At 57.9% G+C, this 24257-nt stretch overlaps 1 protein-coding gene across 7 annotated transcripts in view; it reads left to right on the top strand.

Annotated features, from left to right (window-relative positions):
* Positions 1–23987, top strand: part of BCAS4 (breast carcinoma amplified sequence 4) — a 55315-nt gene extending 31328 nt beyond the window's left edge. For 5 of the 7 annotated variants that reach the window (XM_040638472.1, XM_040638476.1, XM_040638473.1 and 2 more), the window contains 2 exons: positions 22965–23056; positions 23517–23987. In XM_040638472.1, the coding sequence (XP_040494406.1) occupies positions 22965–23056; positions 23517–23691 (267 nt within the window). In that variant the 3' untranslated portion in view covers positions 23692–23987. The remainder of the gene's footprint in view (positions 1–22964; positions 23057–23516) is intronic. The other 2 variants (XM_040638474.1, XM_040638478.1) reach the window with 1 other exon arrangement.
* The last annotated feature ends 270 nt before the right edge of the window (positions 23988–24257 follow it).

The raw sequence follows: 24257 nt of genomic DNA on the forward strand, positions 1-24257 counted from the left end.
CCCCCCCCCCCGGTCACGCAGGGCTCTGCCCACTGATGTTTAGAAGCACATTGGGGGAGGAAATCAGAGGACCTTGGCTGCCCATGGCCGCCAGCAAGTATCCTAACAATGGGGCTTGTTGGGCCCTTGGTCTTTGCACTTCCCAATCTTTTTCTGTGATTTGCAGTTGTCCCCATGTGGTTGGCACTAGTGTCCCCATACAGAGGCAGAGACTAAGGCTCAGAGACAGAGAGTCACGTATCTGAGCTCGGGGCTGGGGTTGGAACTCAGCCCGCAGGCCTCTGACACTGGGGTTCCCCTGCCCACTCCTGCAGCAGGACCCCACGTGGGTGCAGCAGGGCATGCTGGGACCTGCACCCTCTCATCTCCACCAGACTGGAGGAGGGGGGCCCCCCAGGCCTACCTGCAGTGACTTGTTCCAGGAAGTGCATTCCAGGCAGGGGTGGTGAGTCATTCAGCAACCCAGCATGTTAAACTTGGCCCCAGGAGGGCTTTGTCTGAGGCAGGTGGTTCCCGTGAGTGTGCGTGTGCAGACCCAGAGATTTCCAGGGCTGCACCAGCACCTAGGGTCTGGACCAGAGGAGACCTTCTAGAATAATGATCATCACAGTTTGTGTTGGGGCCCTGACTCTGCAGGCACCAGACGTCCCACCCTGTGAGGTAGGTCCAATCATTGTCCCAGTTTTACAGAGGAGGAAACTGAGGCGCCAAAGAGTCGAATTGCTTGTTCAATCAAAAAGTCGTGAAGCCAGGATTCAGATCTGCGAGTGAGGCCTGGGCTCAGGCCTGGTAATCTGTACTGCTTGGCCCTGCACCCTCGCTGTGCCCAGTTTGGCCCCTGAGACCACCGCTGGGAGGTGGGGGTTCTCATAGAGCACAGGGGTGGATTCCCCTAAAGCCAGGATTCCACACTGGCTCAAGCCAGTTCCCTTCAGTGCTCCCTGGGCCTTCCTCCCCCCACAGTGTGAAGCCACCCCTCACAGCCCCAGATTCTATCTCTTGCCCTTACCCACCCTCTTCAGACTCCCTCTGAGGGTCCCCAAGAGCCCCGTGGAGTGAAGGGTGGGGCACGGGCTTTCAGTGGGAATGCTGGCAAGGGGCTCTCTTCCTCTAGGGTGCGCCATAGCACTCCCCTGAAAGCCCACACCCCTCACTGCCCCCCATGACCTTTCCGGAATCAGGGGAGGGGTGGGGACCCTCTCATGGGGCCCAGGAAGGAGGGCCCTCAGCTTTCACTCCTGGAGCTGGGCAGGGGCCTTTTGGAGAGAAAATTGGTCCTTATTAACTTGGCCAGCCCCACCTTCCCTCCTGCCTGTCCTCCTCCCTGTCCCTCCTTCCTCACTTTGCAGAAGTAGTGGGAGGCCCGGGGAGGGTGCAGGGCAGCTGGGCCAGGGTCTCCCCACACCCCAGAAACAGGGCCAGGAAGTAGTCCCTCCACCCCCGTGCCCAGCACCAGGGACCCAGACCTGCACCTGCCCATGTGACTGGGTGCCGGCTGTGGCCTGGGCTGGCCTGACGGGGCCTGGGGGTGCCAGCCTGGGGATACCCCCTCCTCACGAGCTCGCCTAAAACCCAGGCCTTTTACCTCTGACCTGAGCTGCCGGAGAAGCAGGCCGTCCGTCCACAGGCTGAGACGGGGGCTGGCCTGGCACCCCAGGCCCTCTGTGTCCGGGTACAGGAATGTACGTGGTTCGTGCTGTGATTTTAATGCTGACACGCATGTGTTCATGGGACGATGGTCTCTATCTTCATGCTGCTCTACGTAAAAGTTTCCCGTTACAATTGCACATTGATTCTTACAATGTTCCAAGATTTTTTACTTGTAGCCTTTAAGCATTTACTTCTCTCTCGCTGTAGCTGGAGCCCATCCCTGGCATGGTTTAGCTGCGTGTCCGTGGATAGGTCCCTTGGCCTCTGTGAGCCTCAGACCGCTCAGGGGTTGCTTCCCCGACAGCAGCACGACCGGGAGAGCTCAGCTTGCCGGGGAAACTGGTTTGGTGTTTGATGCAAAGTGACGAGGGCCCCCACCCAAGCAGTGGGAATAGAAAGGAAGAGAAAGACTCCAGAACTCTCCGAAGGACGGTTCTGATTCTGAGCATCAGCAGGTCTGAAAAGCCAGCTGTGCCTGGAAATGAACGGAGTGACCCGGGACAGACTGTCCAGTTGTTCAGGGGTACGCAGGTATCGTGGCAATGGTGACACAGAGCCAGCCCTGCGGTGGCACGCACCGTTCTCAGCTTGTCAGAAGGTGGGCGGAGGGGTGCTACTTTTATTCCCATTGTACAGGTGAGCAAAGTAAGGCACAGAGAGGTTAAGTAACTTACCCAAGTTTGCACAACTGGGCATCAGGACATGAACCCATTTTCTTAACTCTGTCCTCCCTGGCCTGGAGAGAGAGCTGTGATCTCTTCCCCCAGAAAGCTTGTGTCTAGTGGGAGAATATAGGCAGTGACCAAATCCTAAGAGAATTCAGTACGTAGTCTTTTCGAAAGGGAACCCTGGCTTGCTCTGAGGGAGCCAAGGATGGCCTCTGAGGAAAGGCCACTTTAGTTCCAAGGAAGGGCCACATTAGCTGGGGCCTCGATGATGAGGAAGTCAGTGTGAAGTTAGGAGAAAGGGGGCACAGAGGCCCTGAGGGGGTCGGCATGCAGGGCAGAGCAATGGAAGGAAGGGCAGTGTGGCTTGGCCAAGTGAACAGAAGGGAGATCTGGGGGGACATGAGGTCATGGCTAGGTTTGGCAAGGTCTTGGGCCACACAGAGGTGTTTAAGGCTGTCCTGAGGGCAATGGGGAGCCATGGAAGGGTTCATAGCAGGGGAGTGACGTGGTAAGTCTGCTTCCCTCAGAGAACTGCCAAGCTCCTTCTCTCCCCTGAGCTCGGGCTGGCATCCAGGGTCGGCCGTGTCGTGTTGAGACCTGAACAGTGTCTTGTGAGAATTGAGTGGGGCAAGTGGTACCCTCCGAGCTTCCGGGTTCAGTTGGTAGGAGTGAGAGTCCTCAGCCTAGAAACGTCCCATGCCGCTCCCCGAGCTCGCTGGAATCCTCATCTCCCTGGGCCTCGGGGCCCCTGTCCAGTCGAAAGAGAGAACAGAGGCTCCAGGTGGGGGACCCAGTTCTCCTGGACGCATGTCTGGGTTCCAGAGACCCCACCTGAGCGGGCGGCTGTCAGCACAGGTCAACACAGAGGGCCCCTTACACCCGGAGAACTTTCTAGACGTGTGTAGAACTGGAAGTGTGAGACAGAACTGGAGCCATGGGGACTTGGGCCTCAGAAGGGCATGGGAGACCATGTCAGGTGTCCCCTTGGCCCAGGTCCCATCACGGCCCCGGGGCCGCCCCCCCCCTTCCCCGTGTCCTGTGGACGGCACCAGGCCTTCCTCTCGGGGCCTGTGCCCGGAGGCACAGAGCAGCCTCGCTAATTTGTTTGTTTTGTTTTCTGTTGAGCCAAAACATCTTGTTCAGGAGGTGTCATTTTGATTAATTTTCTGGTGGATAAGAGTGTGATGCTTTCCAAGGAAATCTCTTTGGCTAATAGCAGAACCATTTGGGGCCAAGTGGTGACACCCACACAGGGCTAGGCTGCCCGGGGTGGCGGGGGGAGGACTGCAGCCCAGCCCGGCCCCCCTCCTCACCGGACAGATGCCCACGGGGCGGCCTGGCAGCGTGCAGGAGCGTGCTTGGCGCCGAGACGCCACGAGGAGTAGTGGGACCCGTGGCAGATGGCGGAGCCCACGCCTCACCCAGAGGGGGACAGGCTGTCCGGCGGCTCACGGGCATCCTCACCGGAATGGGGTGGCAGCCAAGTAGGACCCGATTTTCCTATTTTGGTGAGAGAGCTGGACATCGAGAGTCTTCTACGAACCTTCTGATGTCTAGAAATCAGCAACGAGTGTTTCTAATTGGTAATAAGCACTGTGGCGAAAGTCTGTGGCCCCAGTGGCTTGTGTCTAGCGTACTCCCAGCTCTGGATTTTAGGCTGATGGCCCGTACCTCCTCAGACGCTTTTGGAGGCAGGGAAGAGCAAAGAGGCATCTTCTGTCCTTCTCTGCGCCGACCCAGTGGGGCCCTTCAGCCTCCAGTGGCAGCGTGACCAACAGCCCGCAGCTTCCGCGAGCATCTGCTGCGGCCTGGCTGTTACGGTTCTGTCCAGCGAAGGGCTTTCTGTGCCCTGTCTCCGCTTCCCATAACAACCCCAGACGGAGCTGTCGATACTCCCGCTCACAGGGAAGGAACCTGAGGTTCAGAGGGGCCTATCTACTTGCCCAGGGTCACCGAGCCGAAGTGGCAAAGCCAGGATTTGACCCAGCTTTGACCTTGTTCAGTGCGTCTGTCCCCTCCCTCTGTGCTCTAAGGACTAGGAGCACAGCCTCAATGGTCGCAGTTGGACACTGAAGATCCTTAGGTCCGATCTGCCAGCCGACGTATGTTCTTTGCCCAGCTTGTGGGGGTGTGGGTATGTGTGTGTGTGTGTGTGTGTGTGTGCAATTTGAATGAGTGGCCAGCATTTAAAAACGACATTTCACACAAGCATCTGTACTTGCCTTCTCTTGAGAAAGCAGAGGTCTGGGCTCCCGAGCGGCTTCCCTGCCGCCCACCATCTGGCCCCAGTCCCCCGTGCTGGGTACCTGAGTCTGGGCCTTTGAGTTTCGCACCCAGCTGGGGCACGTAGTAGGTGTTCAGTAAGTATTAATCCGTGGGTGCTCTTCAGGCTTCCAGGGCCCTTGAAGGCCTCCCCCGATTTCTCTGGAGGCGGTCTCCAGGCAGTGCAGAGCTGGGATGAGTGTTCTGGCCTGCCCCTCTCCCCTGCAGCTTGGGGCCGCCTCTTGGGTTTCCCTGGAGGTAAGGGAGGCTGTGGGTGGAGCAGCCCTGCCCAGGCTGGCCTGTAGGAGTCAGCAGTGCCAGGCTCAGTGTCTCCTCCCCTCCAGCTCGCTCGCTTGCTCTATGCACCCCCAGCTCCCTCCCCACCCAGCCCAGCAGAGGGAGGGAGGGAGGGAGGCTCTGGCTGGCTGGGGCGCCTCCCCCTCCCTCTGCCCAATCCCCCTGGAGGGGTGACTCCCGGAAGGAGGCATGGCTTGGCTGGGGCTTTATCTGGCGGTGGAGGCCGAGCCAGGCACCAACACAAAGAAGGCAGAGAAGACTCCAAGGCTCCTTCTCCCGGGCCCTGAACTGGCCTCTTCTTCTCCTTCTGTCCCGTCATCCCTTGCGGTGGAAATGCAACACGAGCAGATGGCAAATATTAACGCAACAATGGAGGGCTGAGTGGCGCTTGGTCCCCAGCCCCCTACTCACCAGCCATCCCCCCCCCCCCAAACTGGCCCTCAGTGAGCTACAGACGCACGTGTTCATGGATCTGTTTGACTCCAGACATTTGGTGGCATGTGTGCCGGGCAGGGACCAAGGGCTCCTCCTGGCAGGCTGGTTTGTGAAACAGATTTTTTTTTTAAAGCATTGCATTCTTGTTGAGATTTTGAGGGTGACTGAGAAGAAAGTTCCTTTCAACAAGGAGGGGTCTCTGTTTCGCAGGGGCTGTGCGTTGAAGCCCACGCGGGAGCATTCCGTCTTCTCCCTGGTGGGTGGTGCGTGGGGCACCCTCTCGAGCACCCGACCAGCAGCTTTGGCGTCCACCATCGGCGTCACTGTGACCGCAGCATCCCCGGGGCTGGTGGACACCGTGCCCTTTGCACATGCTGGTCCCCTCCCGGCCTAGAATATCCTCCCCACACCCTGCCTGGTAGTGTTGATTCGTTGCTCAAGACGAAGTCGAATGTCACCACCTCTGGGAAGCAGCCCGTGTACCCCTGGGCAGTGTTCCTCTGGGCTCCCCGTTTCCTGTCCATCCCCTGGTGTCCTAGCACCTCGGGGTGCCATCTGTATTTTCACCTGTCGTTCCCCCAGACTGAGTTTCTCAAGGGTCGGGACTGTCTTATGTGTCTCCGGTCAGCAGCCGGAGCGCTCTGGGCTCTTCTTAGGGCCAGTGGGAGCCCGCTCTTTGCCTGCCCGTGCTGGGCTTGTCCTCGTGTGCACCTGTCACGCGGGTACTGCTACCACTTCGCTGCGCAGATGAGAAACTGAGGCTCGGACGAGTTAGAACATTTGCACTTCGCTGGGGGTGGGTTCTTTTGGTTCTAGACCCCATGCTCTTCATGCTCCAGGGGTCGAAATTCAGACATGGGGGTCAGGTGGCCCTAAGTGCGGCACAGGGGCCAGGCAGGGACTGCCGATGGGAAGAGGCAGTGCCCTCAAGGCCAGCCAGGAACTAAGTGGTCTGGCCTTGGCCTTCTTTTAAAAAAGAGAGGTTGGGAATGCAGAGTTTTATGTGAAATAGATTGAGTTTGAAAACAAATCTGAGGCTCAAGGAACTCTCGGGGGACCTGTTGGCCCCCCCCTGGCTTCCTATGGAGGCTGGCCAGGTGTGAGGTCAACGCCTGTTTACTGAGGGAGTGCGAGTGTCCCCCTCAAGGTCACCCTTCATAGATCGTGCTCTCCCAGTTCCCCTGTTATAGTGCCCCCCCAAGTGTAGACCGAACTGTGGTACTCGGGGGGGGTAGTTGAAAGCATGGGTTCAGACAAGGGTTCCGCAACCTTGGCCCTACTGACATTTGGGGCCGGATCGTTGTCTGCTGCGGGGCTGTTCTGTGCATCGTAGGATGTTAGCAGCGTCCCTGGTCTCTGCTCACCAGATGCCTCCGTTCATGACCATCATCGAAGTCCAGAAATTGCAGAAGCCCCTGGAGGCACAATTGCCCTGGGATAGGAACCGCTGGCCCAGATGAACGATGGTTCTCAGAACCGGACATAGTATGTGGAGCCCATCATCGTCCCCTCTTTGCTTTCTTGTGTTTCCTGTAAATACGGAAAATTTCCAAAATAAGGAGTTTATTTTTTTAAAAAGATTTATTTATTTATTTATTTGAGAGAGAGCAGAGAGAGCACAAGAACACGAGCCAAGGGGAGGGACAGAGGCAGAGGGAGAAGCAGACTCCCTGCTGAGCAGGGAGCCCAATTCCCAGGACCCCGGGATCGTGACCTGAGCCAAAGGCGGATGCTTCACCAACTGAGCCACCCCAGTGTCCCCCAAAAATAGTTTAAAAACATGAAAGCATGGGTTCTAAGCCCAACGGCCCTGGGTTTGTGCCTTGGTGGAGTTGCTCACCAGCACCATGGCCTTGAAACAGGGTCTCACCTTTCCCCTCTATGAAATGGGGGAGCAGTGCTCAAACCTCGTGGAATTGGGTTGAGGGTTTCAGCATGCAGGATTCCCTCTTTACCTGCGAACTTCTGTCGGGCTTCTGCTCTGACATGAGCACTGTTTGGGTGATGAGGCTCGTAAATCACCAGGGGAGGAGCCAGGGGAGGACGTCCTGCGTGGCCGGCACTGTGCTGGGCGCTCCAGACTGAACTCCGGCCTCTATTCCCGCTTGCCGTAGTGAGGTGGGTGTCCATCACCGGCCCATTTTCTAGAAGAGCACCTGAGGCAGGGAGAGGTAGAGCCACTTGCCCGTCATCAGCCAGAGGAGGGAAGAGAAGCAGCCCAGATGCCCCCAGCCATCCGGCTGCAAAGCACCTGCTGGATTGCACACAGCCTCCAGGAATGAGGGTTCGCGTGTGCGGCGCTCAGCATGGGGCCGGCACCCAGCAGCTGCTCTGTGAGTGTGGGCTGCCAGGATCCATGTCGTAGAAACTTCCTTTTGAGTGACCGTCGGTTCCACTTGTACCCCCACGAGCTTGTGCTGAGATGCTACCCATCCCACCAGTGGGGGTTGAATGGGGCAGCTCCCTCTTCCCCCAGCCACTGTCCCCCCTGGGCCAGACTCCCCCTGCTCACGCCAGGACCACAGCCTGCCTGGCCGAGGTGGCGGCTCAGAGGGGGACAGGCACCAGGGGCACCTGGGGTCCCCCTCTGAGTCCCCACCACTGTCAACACACTGGGGGCCATACTGGCTACCTGGAGAGGTCCGCCCCTGTCAGGCTCCGTGTCCATCTGGATCCCTGTCTCTGAAGCATTCATCTGCCCCTCTCTGCCTCTCTCCATGTGTCTCTGGGCTTCTCTCTGTCTCCTTGTGTCTCCTTGTGTCACACACACCACACAAAGCCTCACTGTGCCCCCAGCCCCCCTCCCTCTCAGCTCTTCCTCCCCTCACGGGTCTCACCAGGACCCCTCCCTCCTCAGATGGAAAGAGGGGTGGAGTAGAGGGGCCCCCAGGTCTGAATCTGGTTCTGCGTCCACTGGCTGGGCTGCTTTGTGGACGCGCACTGCTCCTCTCAGAGCCCTGGTATCCTTGGGGACCTAAGCGTACCGTAAGAGGGAGTCCTGCAGTGACACTCGGTACCTGGGAGCCATTAGTAATAACAGCTGTGGATTGAGCGCCAAAGGAATGATGAAACCGGGTCCCTGCCTAGGCTCGAGGTCTCCCCAGAAAGTAAAGCTCCCGGGAAGGTGCTATGAGCAGCTAGATCTGAAGAGGGCTGCGTGCCTCTGACAGACAAGGAGAGGGTTCAGGGGAGTGGCGGCCATGGGACAGGGAAGCACTGGCTTTGCACTGGGTTGCACGGTGCTCCTGGGCAAGGTCGGGCTGGCACAGGGTGGGCAGCTGCCATCGGCCACCCTGGTTCCGAGGGACGTGACTGGTGCAGGTGAGCCCTTCGTTAGTGCAGATACTTGTGTGATGCCCACGGCTGGGGTTGGGGCTTCTGGAGCAAGTGAGATCCCTTTGATGCCTAAGGAGCCTGGGAAGCTCTTGAACTTGGCTCTGTTCGTGGTCAGCTTTCTTCTGGGAAAATAAACCACGTCTCATTAAGCAGTCAATTCGTGCAGGTGCCTGTTTCGGCTGATACCATCGCACCTGGTCTTGCTGCCAGACCTAAAGTCAAGGCCAAAGTTCCTGTTACTTGGAGAGTCCTAATAATTAACCTGGGAACCTCAGTCAGAAGGGGGTAATGCTGGCTTGTAAATGTAGTGAAGAGCGGGGAGCAGGGAGGGGCTGTTTCCAGGCCTGGGTGCTGCTGAGCCCTGGTGGGGAGGGGCCCGCCGGGACCTGGGTTAGGGGTCTCAGCACCCCCTCTTCCCCGCCTGTGACTGGCAGCTCTTAGCTGGCTTGGGCCTGGCTCCGGAGGCCCTGGGCGATACCCCGAGGAGTGTGTGGTGGCCGGGGGAGGGTGGGCAGGAATGGCTTAGGTGGCATCAGGCATTGGTTTGAGAGAAGTGGGAGGCCACGGGCCGGGGGCTGCTCTTGGGTCTGGCTGCCAGTGTATTCGTGCCTGGCGTGGCCTCCTGGAACTTGTCACTGACCAGAAGGTGTTCACTGAGTATCTACTGTGAGCCAGCAGCCGTGATTGATAAGTGAACCTGCCTTTTAGTGGCTGGGAGATGTCCCGGCACTTATAATTTTTGAGGCCCCTTTGTTATTAAAAATCCAAGCGGTACCAGCATTGGCTCCCACAACTGTGATTTAGTTTAAATGTTCATGCTTTGAAACTGAATGCATTTAATACTAAAAATGCAATGTTATGAAATTGTACACTTGGGCTCTTTCTAAGCTACTAACGGTATTTAAAAAGAATATGAATTCAGGGGCCATAATAACGAAATTAGTCGGCCACCATTGGGCACGTACTGCTTTGTAAGCACTTTGCAGTTATATGGGCATAACACCCTGTGAAGTAGAAACTGTTATGAGCCCCGTTACGAGGTGAGAAAACCGAGGCACAGAGAGGGTAAGTAACTTGGCCAAGATCACACAGCTAGGCAGGGGGGCCAGTGCTGTCCAAGGGATGTGGGAGTGGGACAGTTTCCTGTGCTGGATGAAGGGACTGGCTCCACGAGGAGCTTTGGAGAGCATATCAGAGCAAATCCAAGGCCCTCTGTGACCCACCCCCACCCCCCAAACCCCGCCTTCCTGCGGTTGCTCATTCCCCAAGCTGTGAGCCACTTTGGAGGAAATGGGCAGATGGTAGGAAGCCCCTTAGACTTGACCCCTAGGTCCCCAGGAGGCCCCAGAAAGTGAGTTCAGCCTCTACCCAAACCCTGTTTCTGGTTTTCTTGAAGTGTGTTGGGGTGTGTTTTGGGGGTGGGCACAGGGCCGGCCTGGAGGGTATTCTCTCTACTGAGGGCTTTTGCTCCTGGAGCCGGCCCCGCCCTTCCCCCCTCTGTGCTGAGGCACACATTGGCCTCTTCCTTCCCTGCATTCCCCTCTAAGTCCTTCTGGGCTGCTCCAGGACCCCAGCCCTTCACCCCCTCTTCCCCAGCCCCTGGGCCAGACTTAACTCCTTTGATGCCAAATCTCCACAGACCTCCCCTCTGTTCTGTTCATTCATACAGTCGTTTCTTCATTCGTTCATTCAGCAAATACTTAGCCACCCACCTGTATGAGCTGTTTGGTCTTTCGGATCCTCAGAACCCAAAGAGGACAGAAAATATTCCTGCCCTCCAGCCGCTGACAGTCTAGTGCCCCAGGGGACAGAGAAGAGCAGAGAAGAGCACGCGGGGAGTTGGGAGAGGGCAGGAGGTGGTCAGAGAAGGGCCTCTGGTGCAGGGGGTGCACTGAGGGAGGTGGGGAAGGGAGTGTGCAGGTGTCTCGGGCAGTGTGAGGTGTCTCGGGGAGCAGTGAACCCTGAGCGGGCAGGCCACGGGAGCCAGAAGGGAAGGTGGAGGGAACAGAGGGAGCAGACATGGGCCCGGGGCTGGGACTCAGCTCTAGAGGGTTCGAGATGGCCTGCGTCTGGCCTGTGGGCCTGACTGAAAGCTAGGAGGTCTGAGCTGCTGGAATGGTCCAGGGAGGAGCAGTGTGGAAACAGGGTCCATTCCTTGTGCGGCTGGGGGAGGGGGGGCATTTGATTGAAATTCCTTATGGAGAAAATTGCAGATGTGCACGCAGTTAAGAAATAAGACAGCGAAATCCCTTGTACACTTTGCCCATTTTGCCCCGGTGGTAACATCTTGCAAAACGGTAGTACGGTATCCTGGCCAGGTACTGACACTGAAACAATTTGTTCTCTACCGTTGTATCGGTTCTATACATTTCTACATTGTTATTTAGTTCCTGTCTCTGCCTCTAAGGTCAAGGCTGAGCATCTCCAACATTACAGGGATCTCACGCTGTCCCTTCATGACCACCTTCACCCCTGCTCCATCCCCGGCAGTCACTAATCTGCCCTCTGTTTCTCAAATTTTGCTATTTCAAAAATGTTCTATAAATGGAATCCTACACCATGTAACCTTTCAGGATTGGCTTTTCTTGCTCTCGCTCAGCATCATTCCCTGGAGATTCAGCCAAGTTGCCGTGTGACTCAAGTCTGTATGGATGTGTTTGCAGGTGGAGCCCCGGTTGGAGATGCGAGTGTGGGATTCAGGGCTGGCGCTGTCCAGCATGGAGCCAGTGGCTTTGGCCCCAGGGCTGAATGGGGTCACCCAGAGAGGCAGCGGGGCTCCAGGTCGATGATTGAGTGCGAACTGGTTCAGCATCAAAGTATACCAGGCACAGGGATATGGCCGGCCCTGAACAGACAGACAGACACGATGTCCCTGCAGGTGGGGTGGGGCTGCCTCCTGTCTGGGTCTCTGGGGTGGGTGTGAGAGAGGGAGCGCGCTCAGGATCTCCCCTCCCCCCCTTCTCTCTTTGTAGCCAGAGGACTGGGCCCCATTGGCTGGGCTCTGCGGTGCAGGGTTTGAACCAGGGTTGCCAGGAGTCTTGAACCACATGGGAGAAGAGCAAAATGTTGCCTCTGAGATGAGATGGAGTCCCTTCCACAAAGACTGACCTGTTCTGAGATGGCCTCTGTCCTTTGGGAATATTATTTCTTTGACAAAGGGACGGGGCCAGCAGGTGGTGAGGGTGCTGGCAGGTATTTCCTCGTGGCCTCTGGTGTAGTGATGTGGCTGGGGTCTGGAGAGGTCCTGAATGCACTTCTGTCACCTCCTCTTCAACTCCAGGTCCTTGTCCCCAACCTGCCCCCGTTGCCCCCTTTCTGGCGTGCCTCCCTTTTCTCCCTGGCCCCCATCCTTCCCTCTCCTCTTCCATCTTACTTCCTCCTGTCATCCCTCTTTCCCCGTTTCCCCCACTTCCCCTCCCGCCTTCCCTCCATTTCTGCTTTTTCTGTTTCCCCTATCTTGTTTCCGCATCTTCTCTCTCTTTCTCGGGCGTTTCTGTGTCCCCCTCTGGCTCTCTCTCCCTTTGTCTGTGTCTCCTTCCCCGTCTCCAGTTATCTCCTGCTCTCCCCATCTCGAGCTCTTTTTCTTTTTCTCATCTCAGATGTTATTTTCCAGACCTTGAAAATCATCCCTTGTCACTCTCAGGGGGCCCAGTGCATAAAATGTCTTAATCAGACCAGGACAGCACAGGGGGTGAGCTACTGGAAAAGGGCTTCCCGAGGCGAGTGCTGGGGCCATGGGGATGGCATCGAAGTGGTGGCCACAGTCCAGGCCGCCTGCTTGGAGGATGCAGACCCGGGACCCGGCCGAGGTTTGTAGGCCCAGGCCGGAGCTCTGAAGGCACCTGGGTCTGAAGAAAGGGTGGATTGAGAGGAGGTTCCCAAGGCTGCCTGGATGCCCGGGACAGGGGACAGTCTGGGCCGTGCCTCTGAGGCAGGCTCCGTCAGCTGCAGGAGGCCGCTCAGCCCTGGGCGAAGGGTCTTTCTCTACACTGGGCAGGGGCATGGGGCGGGCTGTAGGCGGCTTCTTAACACCTGCTGGTTCTGGTGGACACCTCTGTGCTTGCCCTAATGGCTCGTTTATTTGATGGAGAACAGCTGCCCACGTTAGGGACCCAGACAAAATGGTTGATCGAGTCTGTGTTTGCTTTCTGCTTCCCAGAGCTAATTGGTGCTATTTTCAACTTTCTTTTGTGGAGCCAACCACCTTTGAGGCCGGCCAACAAAACTTCAAGGATTCTATTGATAACCAGCATCAGAGTGGGAAATGTGTGGCTCCCACATGACAGTAGCCAGCTGGGGACCTCGGCCAGCTGTTGAGAGAGGCCACGGACACTCGTCCGGAGGCGGACCACCAGTAGCTGGAATCTGGGCATACGCGTGCCTCCTGTGGGGCTCGGAGAATCTGTCTGACAAGGCAGTTGCTGAACTGAGTAGACCCCTGGGCGGGGGTGGCTGGTTTGATGCTCTGGGCTGCGAAAGAAACTTCCTTTCCTTGCTCTGTGCCAAGAGTGGGTCAGTCCTGGCTCCACCCAAATCCATTCGCCGATGTCCCCCCCCCAAATTCACCGCTGCCCCTGCCGCCACCCTTTGCGCCATGATGTTTCCTCAGCCCAGGGTGCTGGCCCCACGCTCCCCAGGGAGCCATCCGGGAGTGAGCTTTCTGAGGCGCTGGGAGCCCAGCGATCCTAGGACCGGCTGCAGAATTTGCGGGGCCCCTTTGTTAAAGCTTATTGCGAATGTCAAGGCAGTGACAGCAGAGTTGTTCGAGGGAGTGCAGGGCCCGTGTGACTGCCTCTTCGAGGCCGGCCCGTCTTGTCACCTGCAAGCATCACACCCTGAGTGAGGTCCGAAGCCTGCTGAGTCCCAGCCCCCACATCTGCATAGCGGGGTTTACTGTTAGAGGCTCGGCACGGGGTTTCCGTGAGCCGTCATTTCAAGTAACGTCAGGTTCGGCGGCTGTGATTGTCGCTGACGACACTGGCGTTGTGATTTAATAGCTCTTATCTGTGTCGTGGGCTCGGCGCTTTGCAGATGCTGCCATGAACACACTTCATTTGTTTACTTATTTTTAAATGACCTTTCTATCTTGGATGATTTCAGATTTGCAGAAAGCTCGTAAAGGCAATACCGAGTTCCCGCCGGCCCCTAACCCCTTTCCTTCACTGTCCTCTCCCGGCACGAAGGCACGGACGTGGGTCCAGTACTATTCACTACGCTTCTGGCCTGGCTTGGCTTTCAGCAGACTTTTCGTAGACAACCGTTTTCCGTCCTAGGCTCCCATCCAGGCCAGCGCGTTGCTTTGAGTGTGTTTTATTTTTAACATGACCTGGTGTCTCCACGAGTGGGGCACAGACCTGGCAGGGCGGGGATGCCAGCCTCGAGCCACCCCTTCGGCTGTCCCCGTCTGGAGATGATGTTTGTCACCATTGGCCTCGGGCTTCTGAGCCCTGACTTGGCAAGAGCCCAGCCCTTCCTGCTCTGCCTCAGGTGTTGAGCACATTCAAGTTCATTCATTTCTTTTGGCCTCAGCGTCTCCTCCCTGGGGCTGTGGCCCTGGAGACTGACACAGGTCCCATCCCCACGGAGCTCAGCCAGGTGGGGAGACTGAGGAAAGAGGCAGACAGGATACACTCCTTCGTGGTGCAGCGGGGGAGGGAAGGTGACCGGTGAAATCGGGGGTCCCTTAGAAGGGTCGGAAGGAAGACACCAGCACGAGAAGACCCTAGTGGCAAAGCCTTAAGGGGAATAGCAAGTTCAAGGGTCCAAGTCAGGACAGACCCTGGGGAGGTCCAGGAAGAGGTTTCCAGGCTGGAGCATTGTGAATGCTGGCAGGTGACAGACGGGGTTTAGAGTCAGGCTGGATCATACGGTTCTGGGATCACAAACCCCAGCTCTCGGGGCCAGGCAGGTGGCTGAGGCAAGAGCACGTGTCCCCTCTGAAAGGGGGCGGCCACAGCTTGGCACCAGCTCGTCCTCACCACTGGTACACCAGAGCTCCGGGTTTTTTAACTGAGAAGCTGGAGATCCATCTTTCCAAGAGAAGTGGCATTTCATTCAAAAACAGGAGAACACAAGCAAGCAGACAAACAGAAGCAACAATACTAGTAAAGACACTCAGCCCAGTGGAGGCCAAGCGGGACCCAATGTGGTCTGGGTTTGGCCGGACAAGTACCTGTCGGTGACCTCAGCGGCAGGGCCTGAGGGCGACGGTGAGGAGTCGCGTTTTCTTCTAAGTAGCGCACTTACCAGAGGTCGGGTTTGTTTCTTAGGACAGTCCCTCAGGCTGCCGTGTGGAGGATGGGTTATGGGCAAGAGCCGCAGCTGGGAGGTGGCAGTGAGGGGACGACGGTGGTGATGGGGGGAGGGATCTGGGAAGAGTTAGCCGAAGGGATTGAAGCAGGTGGGGTGCGGGCGGCCAGTTTGGGCAGTGGGCAGGCCTCACAGTGAGTCACGTAACCACTGAAAGCCTCAGTTTGCTCATCTGTAAAAGGGCTTTGTGATACCTGTGTGGATTTGGGTCTCTGGAACGTAGCAGGTGCTCAATTAAGAATACACATTTAGGGGTGCCTGGGTGGCTCAGTCGTTAAGCGTCTGCCTTCGGCTCAGGGCGTGATCCCGGAGTTCTGGGATCGAGCCCCACGTCGGGCTCTTCCCCTGGGAGCCTGCTTCTTTCTCTCCCACTCCCCCTGCTTGTGTTCCCTCTCTCGCTGGCTGTCTCTCTCTGTTAAATAAATAAATAAATAAATAAAATCTTAAAAAAAAAAAAGAATACACATTTAGGGGCGCCTGGGTGGCTGTCGGTTAAGCATCTGCCTCCGGCTCAGGTCATGATCTCAGGGTCCTGGGATCGAGCCCGCGACAGGGGGCTTTCCTGTCAGCAAAGAGTCTGCTTCTCCCTCTCCCCCTGCCCATGCTCACTCTTGTTCTCAAATAAATAAATAAAATCTTTTTTAAAAAACCACAGAAGAATATTTAAGAAAATTACATATGTAAGTATATAGCAGGCAGACAGTTCCATCAGCGGCCGTGGGATGAGAAGCAAAGCCCAGGGGCCTCAGTGTTCAAACAGGAGGGCTCCGATGGAAAGCATCAACTGGAGGGGGAGCCAGGACTCTGGGAAGAGGGGCCCTGAGCGGGGCGGGGGGGGGGGTGGAAGGCATGCAATAAGCAGGGCCCGGGTCAAGGGTGGAGAGATCAGACTCTGAGGCAGGAGCTGGGGCCCCCAGGAAGGTCGAGTTCTGGAGGCAGCCGCGACGTGACTCCGCCCACCTGGCCATCCTGTCTTCCCTCCCAGACCGAGTGTGAGTTTGGATTTAGTAGCCGTATCTTGGCAGGACTTCCAGGGGCTCCTCCTCTGCTAGTTTCCATGTTAACGCTTTTCCTCCAGCTAAAAGCAGAATCCTCGGGGATCCACGAGCCTTCTAGAGCTGCTGCCCAGGGTCAGCATCCCCTGTAGCGAGGCTGCACCAGCTTGGCCCTGCTGCTAGGATCCTTCGGGGCAGGAGCCGCACGCTGTGGGAGCCCCCCGCCCTATTCCTCTGTCACTAGAGCCTAGCAGCCTCCCCCTGCTACCAGCGGCTCCGGTCACTGGGCTGGCGGAGGTTGGGGCTGGTGGCCCAGCTGGGTGGGAGCGTTCAGGGAGCAAGGGGGACTGCTTTCGTGTAGGCACGGCGAGGCTGGCCAGTCCAGCACTTCAGGCAGGATTGGACATGCAGGGGCTGCTTACAGAGAAATGGGAGGAGCTCTGCTCACAGCTGTCAGAGCATTCTGGAAGACTTGGGGCCCTGGAGCAGACACAGAACGTTGCAGGCAGAATAGCCAGGCGTGGCCTGAGGTGCAGAAAGCCCTCGGCCGGGACGGAGCAGGGAGGCTGGGACCGAGGGGAAGGTCCTGTGGGCTGGCTCTGGCGGGGTGCAGGGTCCAAAGCTCATGAGAGCCCACTTTGATTCCTAGCTCGGCCTTTTACCAGCTGGGTGACCCTGGGCATGTGACCCACCCGCTCCTCCTCAAGCCTGCTTTGTCCTCCACGAAACAGGCACCGTCTCAGTGCCTGCCTCCCAGGCTCCTGTGAGCAGTCAGGAAGACAGTGGGTAAGGGCAGCAGCCACTGGGCTTGGCGGTAGCCCCAGGCTGGCGGTTCCCAGCCCATGGGGCCCAGGGCAAGGGACGGGAAGCAACGCCTTCTCCATCCAGCTCCTCGACAGCCCCGTGTCTGAGCGATGTGACGTGAGCCTGGAGCCAGTGCCAGCTCTGATGCCCACGGGGCCCGGCAGGTCCTGCGGACGAGTGAGTCAGGCCGGGCGGGGATGGCGGCGAGCCGGGCGGCACATGCCCTGTCTAGAGGGGCCAGCTCCCTGCACCCCACAGGAATGCGGGCCCAGTGTGGCCGGATCGCTCCTTTCAGGAGAAATAGGAACTCAGTATTTATTTGAAACATCCCAGTTCTTCCATGTTGGCAGCTAACTCATGTTTAAATTTGCATGAGCCAAACCAGTCGTGTCTGCGGGCCAGATGCTAAGCAAAGGCCACCAGTTTGCGATCTCGGAGTCGGCTAGAAGGGGTGGGGGTGGGGGCTCCTGATGTCCTAAGGCTGGAAAGCAGGCGATAAAGGGACATCCCGGGCCTTGCACCCAGAGCGCACCCCCAATTCCACTAAGCCCTGGGGCTCCCTGGGTCCTGGCTCGGTGCTGGGGCTGGGTGGCCCTGGGTTCCAATCCAGCTCTACCACTTTCCAACTGGCTGATCTCGGGCTAGTGCCTCTTTGACCCTCAGTTTCCTCTTCTGCGAAATGGGATTGAGGATACCTGCCTCTCTCAGCAGCTGTAAGAGAGGAGGGCTATGAACTTTCAGGGCTCATCGTGGGCTGGGTGCTCAGAAAGTGCTCAGTACTCAGTTGCTGTGGGTGTGGAGAGGCTGGGGGCTTGGTCTGTGCAGATCGAGCTGTTTCTTCAGTCTGTTGCTTTTCTTCCCTTCCCCCCAGCTTTGTTTTTTTAATTTTAGTATTAGAGACAGGTTGCTGTGATAATACAGAGAGTTCCCATGTACCCTTCACCGGGTTCCCCTCATTGTTACGACCGTATTTACGGTGGTGTGTTGTCCCAGCGAGGGGACCAACCTCGGTGGATTGCTAATATCTAAACTCCTTAGTTATTCAGATTTTGCTAGTTTTTCCCTTATGTCTTTCTCTGTTCCAGGATTGCATCCAAGTTACCAACCACGTTGTGTTTAGTTCATGCCTCCTTAGCCTCTCTGGTCTAGGATGGCTTCTCAGACTTTCCTGGATTTTGATGACCTTGACAGCTTTGAGGAATATTGGTTGGGGATTTTGTACAATACCCCTCTATTAGGGCCAATCTGATGTTTTTCTCGTGGTTAGATCGGGGCTATGGGTTTGGGGAGGAAGACCGCAGAGGTGAAGTGCCTTCGTCACACCCAGGGCAGAGGCTGTCCACAAGATGTATCACTGATGGTGTTGACCTTGACCACCTGACTCAGGTAGCGTTTGCCAGGTTCCTCCTGAGCAGTTCCTTTTCCTTTTCATATTCTCTTTGGAAGCCAGTTGCCAAGTGCAGCCCCATCAAGGGGAGGGGCAGCTAAGCTCCGGTGAAGCTCAAGGCCCAGAGAAAACTGGACCTTGAAGAGGGCTGGAGGCGGGGCGGGTCACAGACACTGTGTGGAGCCTGGGGCAGCAGGTGTAGTGATTGTAGTGGGGGGAGCCTCTCCCAAGCCCCAGAGGCCTGGGAGTGCCTGGTGACCTAGGGGAGGAGTGTGGGCCTCTGGGCTTCGAGCTCCGCTGCACAAGGTCGGCCTGGGGCCTCAGTCCCCCAGGGCTTGACCAGGCTCTGGGGCTGACCCTGTGGACCTCGGAAGCCAGCCCACGAGTGGGGCTGCCCCGTGGCCTGCTTCTTCTGGCAGGGAGGCTGCTGGGTGAGGTAGGACAGGCCAGAGCTGGAGTGATGGCCCGAGGGCAGCCAACCAAACAGCACTCAGGCCTGGGACAGTCAGCTCGGTGGGCCTGGGCCGGAATCCTCCAGCCCGGGTCTGGTGACCTATGACCCAGTGCCCATTATATGGGAGATGCAGGGAAGGGATTTTGTCCTGATCTCTTTAGAAAGACAGATTTCATTCAGGGGCAAACCATGGCCGGGGGTCCACATCTGGCCTGCCACTGTTCTGTGAAGTCTCCCTGGCACACGCCGAGCCGCTGGTTTGTGCATTGATCTGTGGCTGCTGTGGGACTTCAAGGGCAGAGTTGAGTCGTTGCGACAGAGACCTGTGGCTTGCAAAGCCTCACGTGTTTACTGTCTGGGCTGTGACAGAACAAGCTTGCAGACCCTAGCCCGAGCAGAAAGCAGACCAGGATTCGGGATGTGCAGTGAGGGAGACACGAGGTGGGTCAGGACTTCCAGGGAGGGGGTGGAAATTTCTGGAAACAAGTGAGCAGGTAGTACAGGGCAAGCCAAGACCCTGAGGTGGGTGAGCATCGCTTTAGGAGACAGTGATCTGCCCTGAACCCAGTCCTGTAGCGGCCATGTGGGGGCTTGTCTGAAAAGAACCTTCCTGGTGGCCCAGACTGGCAGGCTGGCCAACCGTGAGGTGTGTGCCGGCAGCAGCAGGCTGTAGAAATGGTGAGGGGGCTGGGAGGGCTCTGGACCCCAGGAGAGCACCCCCTGCTCCTCAGCTCGGCCACCCAGAGCCCACGAGGAGCTTTGTGGGCCCGGAGCTGCCAGATCATCTGACTTTCCAACAGAAGCTGGCAGTCTGGTTTTCATGAGAAATCTCCGGATTTGTTACACGTTTGCAATTAATTCCATTTTTTAGACATCATGAAGCCGACCAGGCACATCCGTCTGGTGTGTGGGCTACAGGTTTGAGAACTCGGGTGTCCAGGAGGAAGTGAGGATGCGAGAATGTGGGTAGACGGCGGAGAGCAGGCCAGGCCCAGCGCGGTAAGCTGGCAGACGAGCTCTGGGCTGGGGGCAGAGGGGACAGTGAAGGGAGACTCAGAGAAAGGGGGCGTGGCAGAGGCCGGGACCTGCAGGGTCAGACTGCCCCATCTCCCAACCAGTCTCAGGCAGGTGGAACATTCCTGCCTGCAGGCTGGGAGCTGGGGATCCTGGAGTTGGACACTCCTCCCTGCTTACCTGGCAGCACCCCCATCCCCACCCCACCCTGGGGAATCTGTAGAAGGAGAAGGGTGGGAGGTAGATATCTCTGAAGTCCCCCCTGAGATTCTCAAGGGTTTGGGTTTGCTGCTTGGTCCCCAAAGACTTGGGCCCTGTCTGGGAATGGGCAAAGGCTGGGCTTCGAGCTGGACAGGCCTGGTGGACCCCAGCTCCCTGGTCCCCTGGCTCCCACCACTTCTGAGACATAGGGAGGACCCCAGTTTTGCAGGTTGCTGGGAGAAAATGGGTGTGGAGGCCTGGGTTTCCATGGCGTCCTGAAGTGTCTGTGATTGGGGCCTGGCTTGCAGGATGTGGTCTCCTTCCCAGCAGTAGCTGGGGCATCTGGCTATTTTCAGCCTCGCACACCAGCCCTTACCTGCTGATTCAAGCCTCTGGTTTGCAAGTACGCACTGGCTCCACTGTGGGTTTATTGTTTTAGGAAGCCTGGTTGCGAGTGACAGCAACCCAGGTCAAGTTGGCGGAAGCAAACAAGAGAGGTCTATGGCTCATGGGCAGGAAACGGCCCAGGGCAACTCCCGCCTCAGGCAGTAATGGATGGAGCTGCTCAAATGATAGCGTCAGACTTCGTCTCACTCCGTCTCCCAGCCCCATGTGCCTGCCTTGGCTTCAATCCCAGGCAGGCCCTGCACTGTGGTGGCAGAAGTGGCCCTCAGGCTTGTGGCCCATCCCCCTTCCCCCCCCAACCCCACTCCCCACCCGCGAACCTGGGGGCGGTGGCATCCCTGTCTCAGTAGTGAGAGTCCCCAGGCTGATTCTCATTGGCCCAGCTCAGGTCACAAGCTCAGCCCTGAACCAGTCACAGCTCGGGCGGGTCAGGCCTTCCCTGCACCCCCCCCCAGCCCAGCCCCCACCTGAGCCGTAGGGGGTGGGGAGGGCCGCCAGGTCTGGTGCAGACGCAAGTGATCTTGCAAGAAGATCAGGATCCTGGTGGGCAGTGGAGGCTAGACAGGCTCTTGTCCGCCTCACGGCCACCCGCTGTCTAGGAGCAGAATTTGTACCCCTGAGGCCACATTTGGAGCCCCCTGGCTCATCACAGGTCACCCCTTGCTGGCTGATTTCAGGCTTAGTTCTCCAACCAGCAATGAGTCACCATCCCACATTCCCCCACGTGCTCTAAGAAGTTGGCGGGAGTTCGGTTCGGGGCCACTAGGAGGCTCTTAGGGTGACTTCTTGGTTCTGTCCTCATTGTGTTGATTTTCTTCCTTTTTTGGAAGTCTCTCTCCTTGAAGGAGGAGGCAGAAGGCCTATCCCTGGGAGGGGTGTCTTACCCATTCAGAGGCACCCCCTTTTGAATGGTAGAACTATTTCAAAAAGAACAGGGGGTCAGGATGGGGCCACACTGCCCCTCTTGGGCCCCTTTCCTTGCCGGGGACCTGAGTATTAGGAAAAGCGACCTGTCTGTTCAGGATCACGTAATGCTCTTTGACCCCCATGTGTCAGGACCAGGTTGCTGATCTTCAGGCTGTCATTACTCGCTTGGAAGTTGCATTTTCTAGATTACTACAATGACCAGTTTTTAGGAGAAAAGGGTGAAGAGATTCTAAGCGTATGGGCCGCCTACACGTTGCATCCCTCAGGCTGTGAGATGTATCTCGTGGCTCATTTCTCAGTCACACTGTGGTCATGGAGCTACTAGAGGCCTTCATCCTGTCCACAGCGGCAGGGGGCAGCCCTGGAAGGTGCTAGAAAAAGGGGGCAGGTGGTAGGCCTGGGCCTCAAGTACCCGCAAGTAGGCTGAGCCAAGAATGGCTGACACAGGGTTGACAGATGGAATGTTCTGTTGCCCTTCCATGAGGCTGGCCCTTGGCCAAGGTGAATGGCTCACCCTGGTTTTCCAGCTGTGGGATCGTGACGCAGGGAGGTACTTAGACCTCAGACACCTGAGCACATTCTTACGTGAAATACTTTAATGGTTTCCTTCTGTGGGGGAAAGTTCAGGGCTTTGGGGCTCAGACATGAGAATCTGTCCACTCCCGCCCTAAACCCCACTGCTTCTCTTTAGGGAATCCTGGCCACAGCCTCCTCCCTGCTCCCGTCTTTCCCTCAGTTCTGCTCTTTCTGAAACACCGAACTCCACACACATACTCCTGATTAGTGACTTCAGTGGCTCCCTGGCCCCTTGGGATGAAGCTCTTAGCACGGCCCCCGAGAGCCCACATGACCCGGCCCTGGTTTATAGCCTCATCTCTGTCCACACAGTGACCTGGCCCCACTCCAGACCGAGCCGCCGGAGTCCCCAAGTGCCCCTCCCTCCCCGCCACAGCACCGTGACATGCCATTCCTCAGTCTGGAAGGCTGCCCTGCCTGCTCCAGCCCCTGGAAACCTCCCTGACCCGCCCCCCCAGGGGAGGTGAGCCTCCTCCAGTTTCCACAGGTCCCTGCAGCTCCCCACCGTTAGCGCTCACGTGGCAATGTTGTTCTGTTGTTTCCTTTGTCTCCCCCGCCAGCGAGCCCAGGATGGCTGGGGCTGCTGTCTTCTGCACAGGTGGGCCCTGGTTGGCCTGGGCTCTCAGGACCTGGTGGGGGAGTGGGTGGATGCTTGGAGGACTCGGGACATGGGTCAGGCACCCCCCTGAGCCTTGGTTTCCCCACCTCCACAATGGGGATGATGGTCACTGGGGGGAACAAGTGTGTGGGGAGGCCGAGTATGCACACAGCACAGTGTGGGACAGGCAGGGGTGCTGGGCTTTGGGAGAGCTGTTGCTGGTGGTGGGCCAGAGCTCCCACCCCACCCCACCCCTGCCCTGGCACCTGCACCTGCAGGCCGCTCAGAGTGGGTCTCAGGTGCAGGGGGCCAGGAGATTGGACAATCAAAGGAGAGAAGTCAGGGGAGTGGGGGTAATGGGGAGGGTGGGGGTAATGGGGAGGGTGGGGGTAATGAGGAGGGTGGCGAGAGGGGCCTCTGGTGGAGATGTGAAGGACCTGTGCACCTCTGAGCCCCACATACCTGCCCATCTCCCAGCGGGGCCCAGTCTCCCTCCTCCAAGGGGGCCAGAGTCATTGCAATCAGCCCTGGCTCTGCATGGGAACCATCTGGGGACTTTGAAATACCCCGGGGGGCGGGGGCACCGTGCAGCCACGTTTGAGAAGCCGTCTGACGTGGTCCTCTGTGAAACCGGTTTCTCCCCCAGAAAGGGTCTCACCACCCGGAGCTTGGGGAGGGCTGCTTGATGGAAAATCTCTTCTTCCCAGCCTTCGCAACAAAGATCCGCACCAGACAGAAGTGAGCACTTCTTAAAATGGCTTGATTTTTTTTTTTGAAAAAGTAACACATTCAGATGGCACTGACTCGAGGAGGCACAGATGGGGACCCGGTGAAAGAACACTCAGCCCGCCCCCCAGTTGCCCAGCAGCAGGCTGTGTGCCCGGCTCCAGGGTGCCCCGCAGAGCTCACGTGCACATACACACACACACACACACACACGCACACACACGCACACACGCGTGCGGGCCTGAGCGACACCTGCCTTCTCGGTCACTATCAGACAGGTGCGTCCCCACGCCGGCAGCGCTCTGGGGGCCCGGCGTTGGCTGTCCCAGGCAGGGCCACCGAAGGACCGTGGCAGCCTTGTCACAGGGGCAACGGTCCCCGTGGGCTGAGTTCATGCCTCGAATGGAACTCTTGGGTCACCGAGCGAGGGGTTCCAGAGGCTCACGGGGCCGCTCGTTTTCTGTCGTTGCAGAACCCGCCGGCGCCACTGCCCTTCGAGCTGCCCGCGCTGTACCGCACGGAGGACTACTTCCCCGCGGCCGCTGGCCACGCTGCCCTGCAGCCCCCCGGCCCCCCGCGCCGGCGCCTGTGAGCCCTGTCGTGTCGTTGTCAGTGCGTGCTTTGATCCCCTCCCTCGCTGCACATGAAACCACGGGTTCGGAGACGCACTGGGGGCCCCCGTGTGTGCTGCCCGAGCGCTGAGCTGGACCAGGCGCTTCCCGCCGGTGTTCTGGGTTCCGGGGGTCTGAGCAACCACTGAGGTTGTAGGTCCCCAGGACTCGGAGCCCCCCGTCTCTCTGTGAAGGGCTTTGCGTGGGAGTCGTGGGGGGTCCGCTTGGTGCCACCAGGCACATGGCTCCGGGGTCACCTGTGGTGGTTGATTTGTCTGCGAACCCCAGTGCCCGCTGGCCTGTGAATCATCTCAATAAAGGTGTCAAGAGGTCATGTGTGGTCTGGGTGCAAGTGTTTTCTCGAAGGGAGCTCCTGACACCGACGCAAGCCTGACCTTCCGAATCTGCTCATCGGGACGCCCGTCACCTGGCCTTTGGATCCCCAGCAGGAATGGAGGGATCACGAGGATTTCCAGGGGTCTCCAACGGTGGGTTGGCCTTAATTTCGTTTCACGTGGGTGAGTTTCCGGCTCTTGTCCTGGACTTCCAGATTTCTCACCTGGGTGATGAATAATTCTGCTTGGTTTTTTTTTTTTTTTTTT

The sequence above is a fragment of the Ursus maritimus genome, unplaced genomic scaffold (genome assembly GCF_017311325.1).
Source record: "Ursus maritimus isolate PB19 unplaced genomic scaffold, ASM1731132v1 scaffold_22, whole genome shotgun sequence".
Taxonomy (NCBI): domain Eukaryota; kingdom Metazoa; phylum Chordata; class Mammalia; order Carnivora; family Ursidae; genus Ursus; species Ursus maritimus.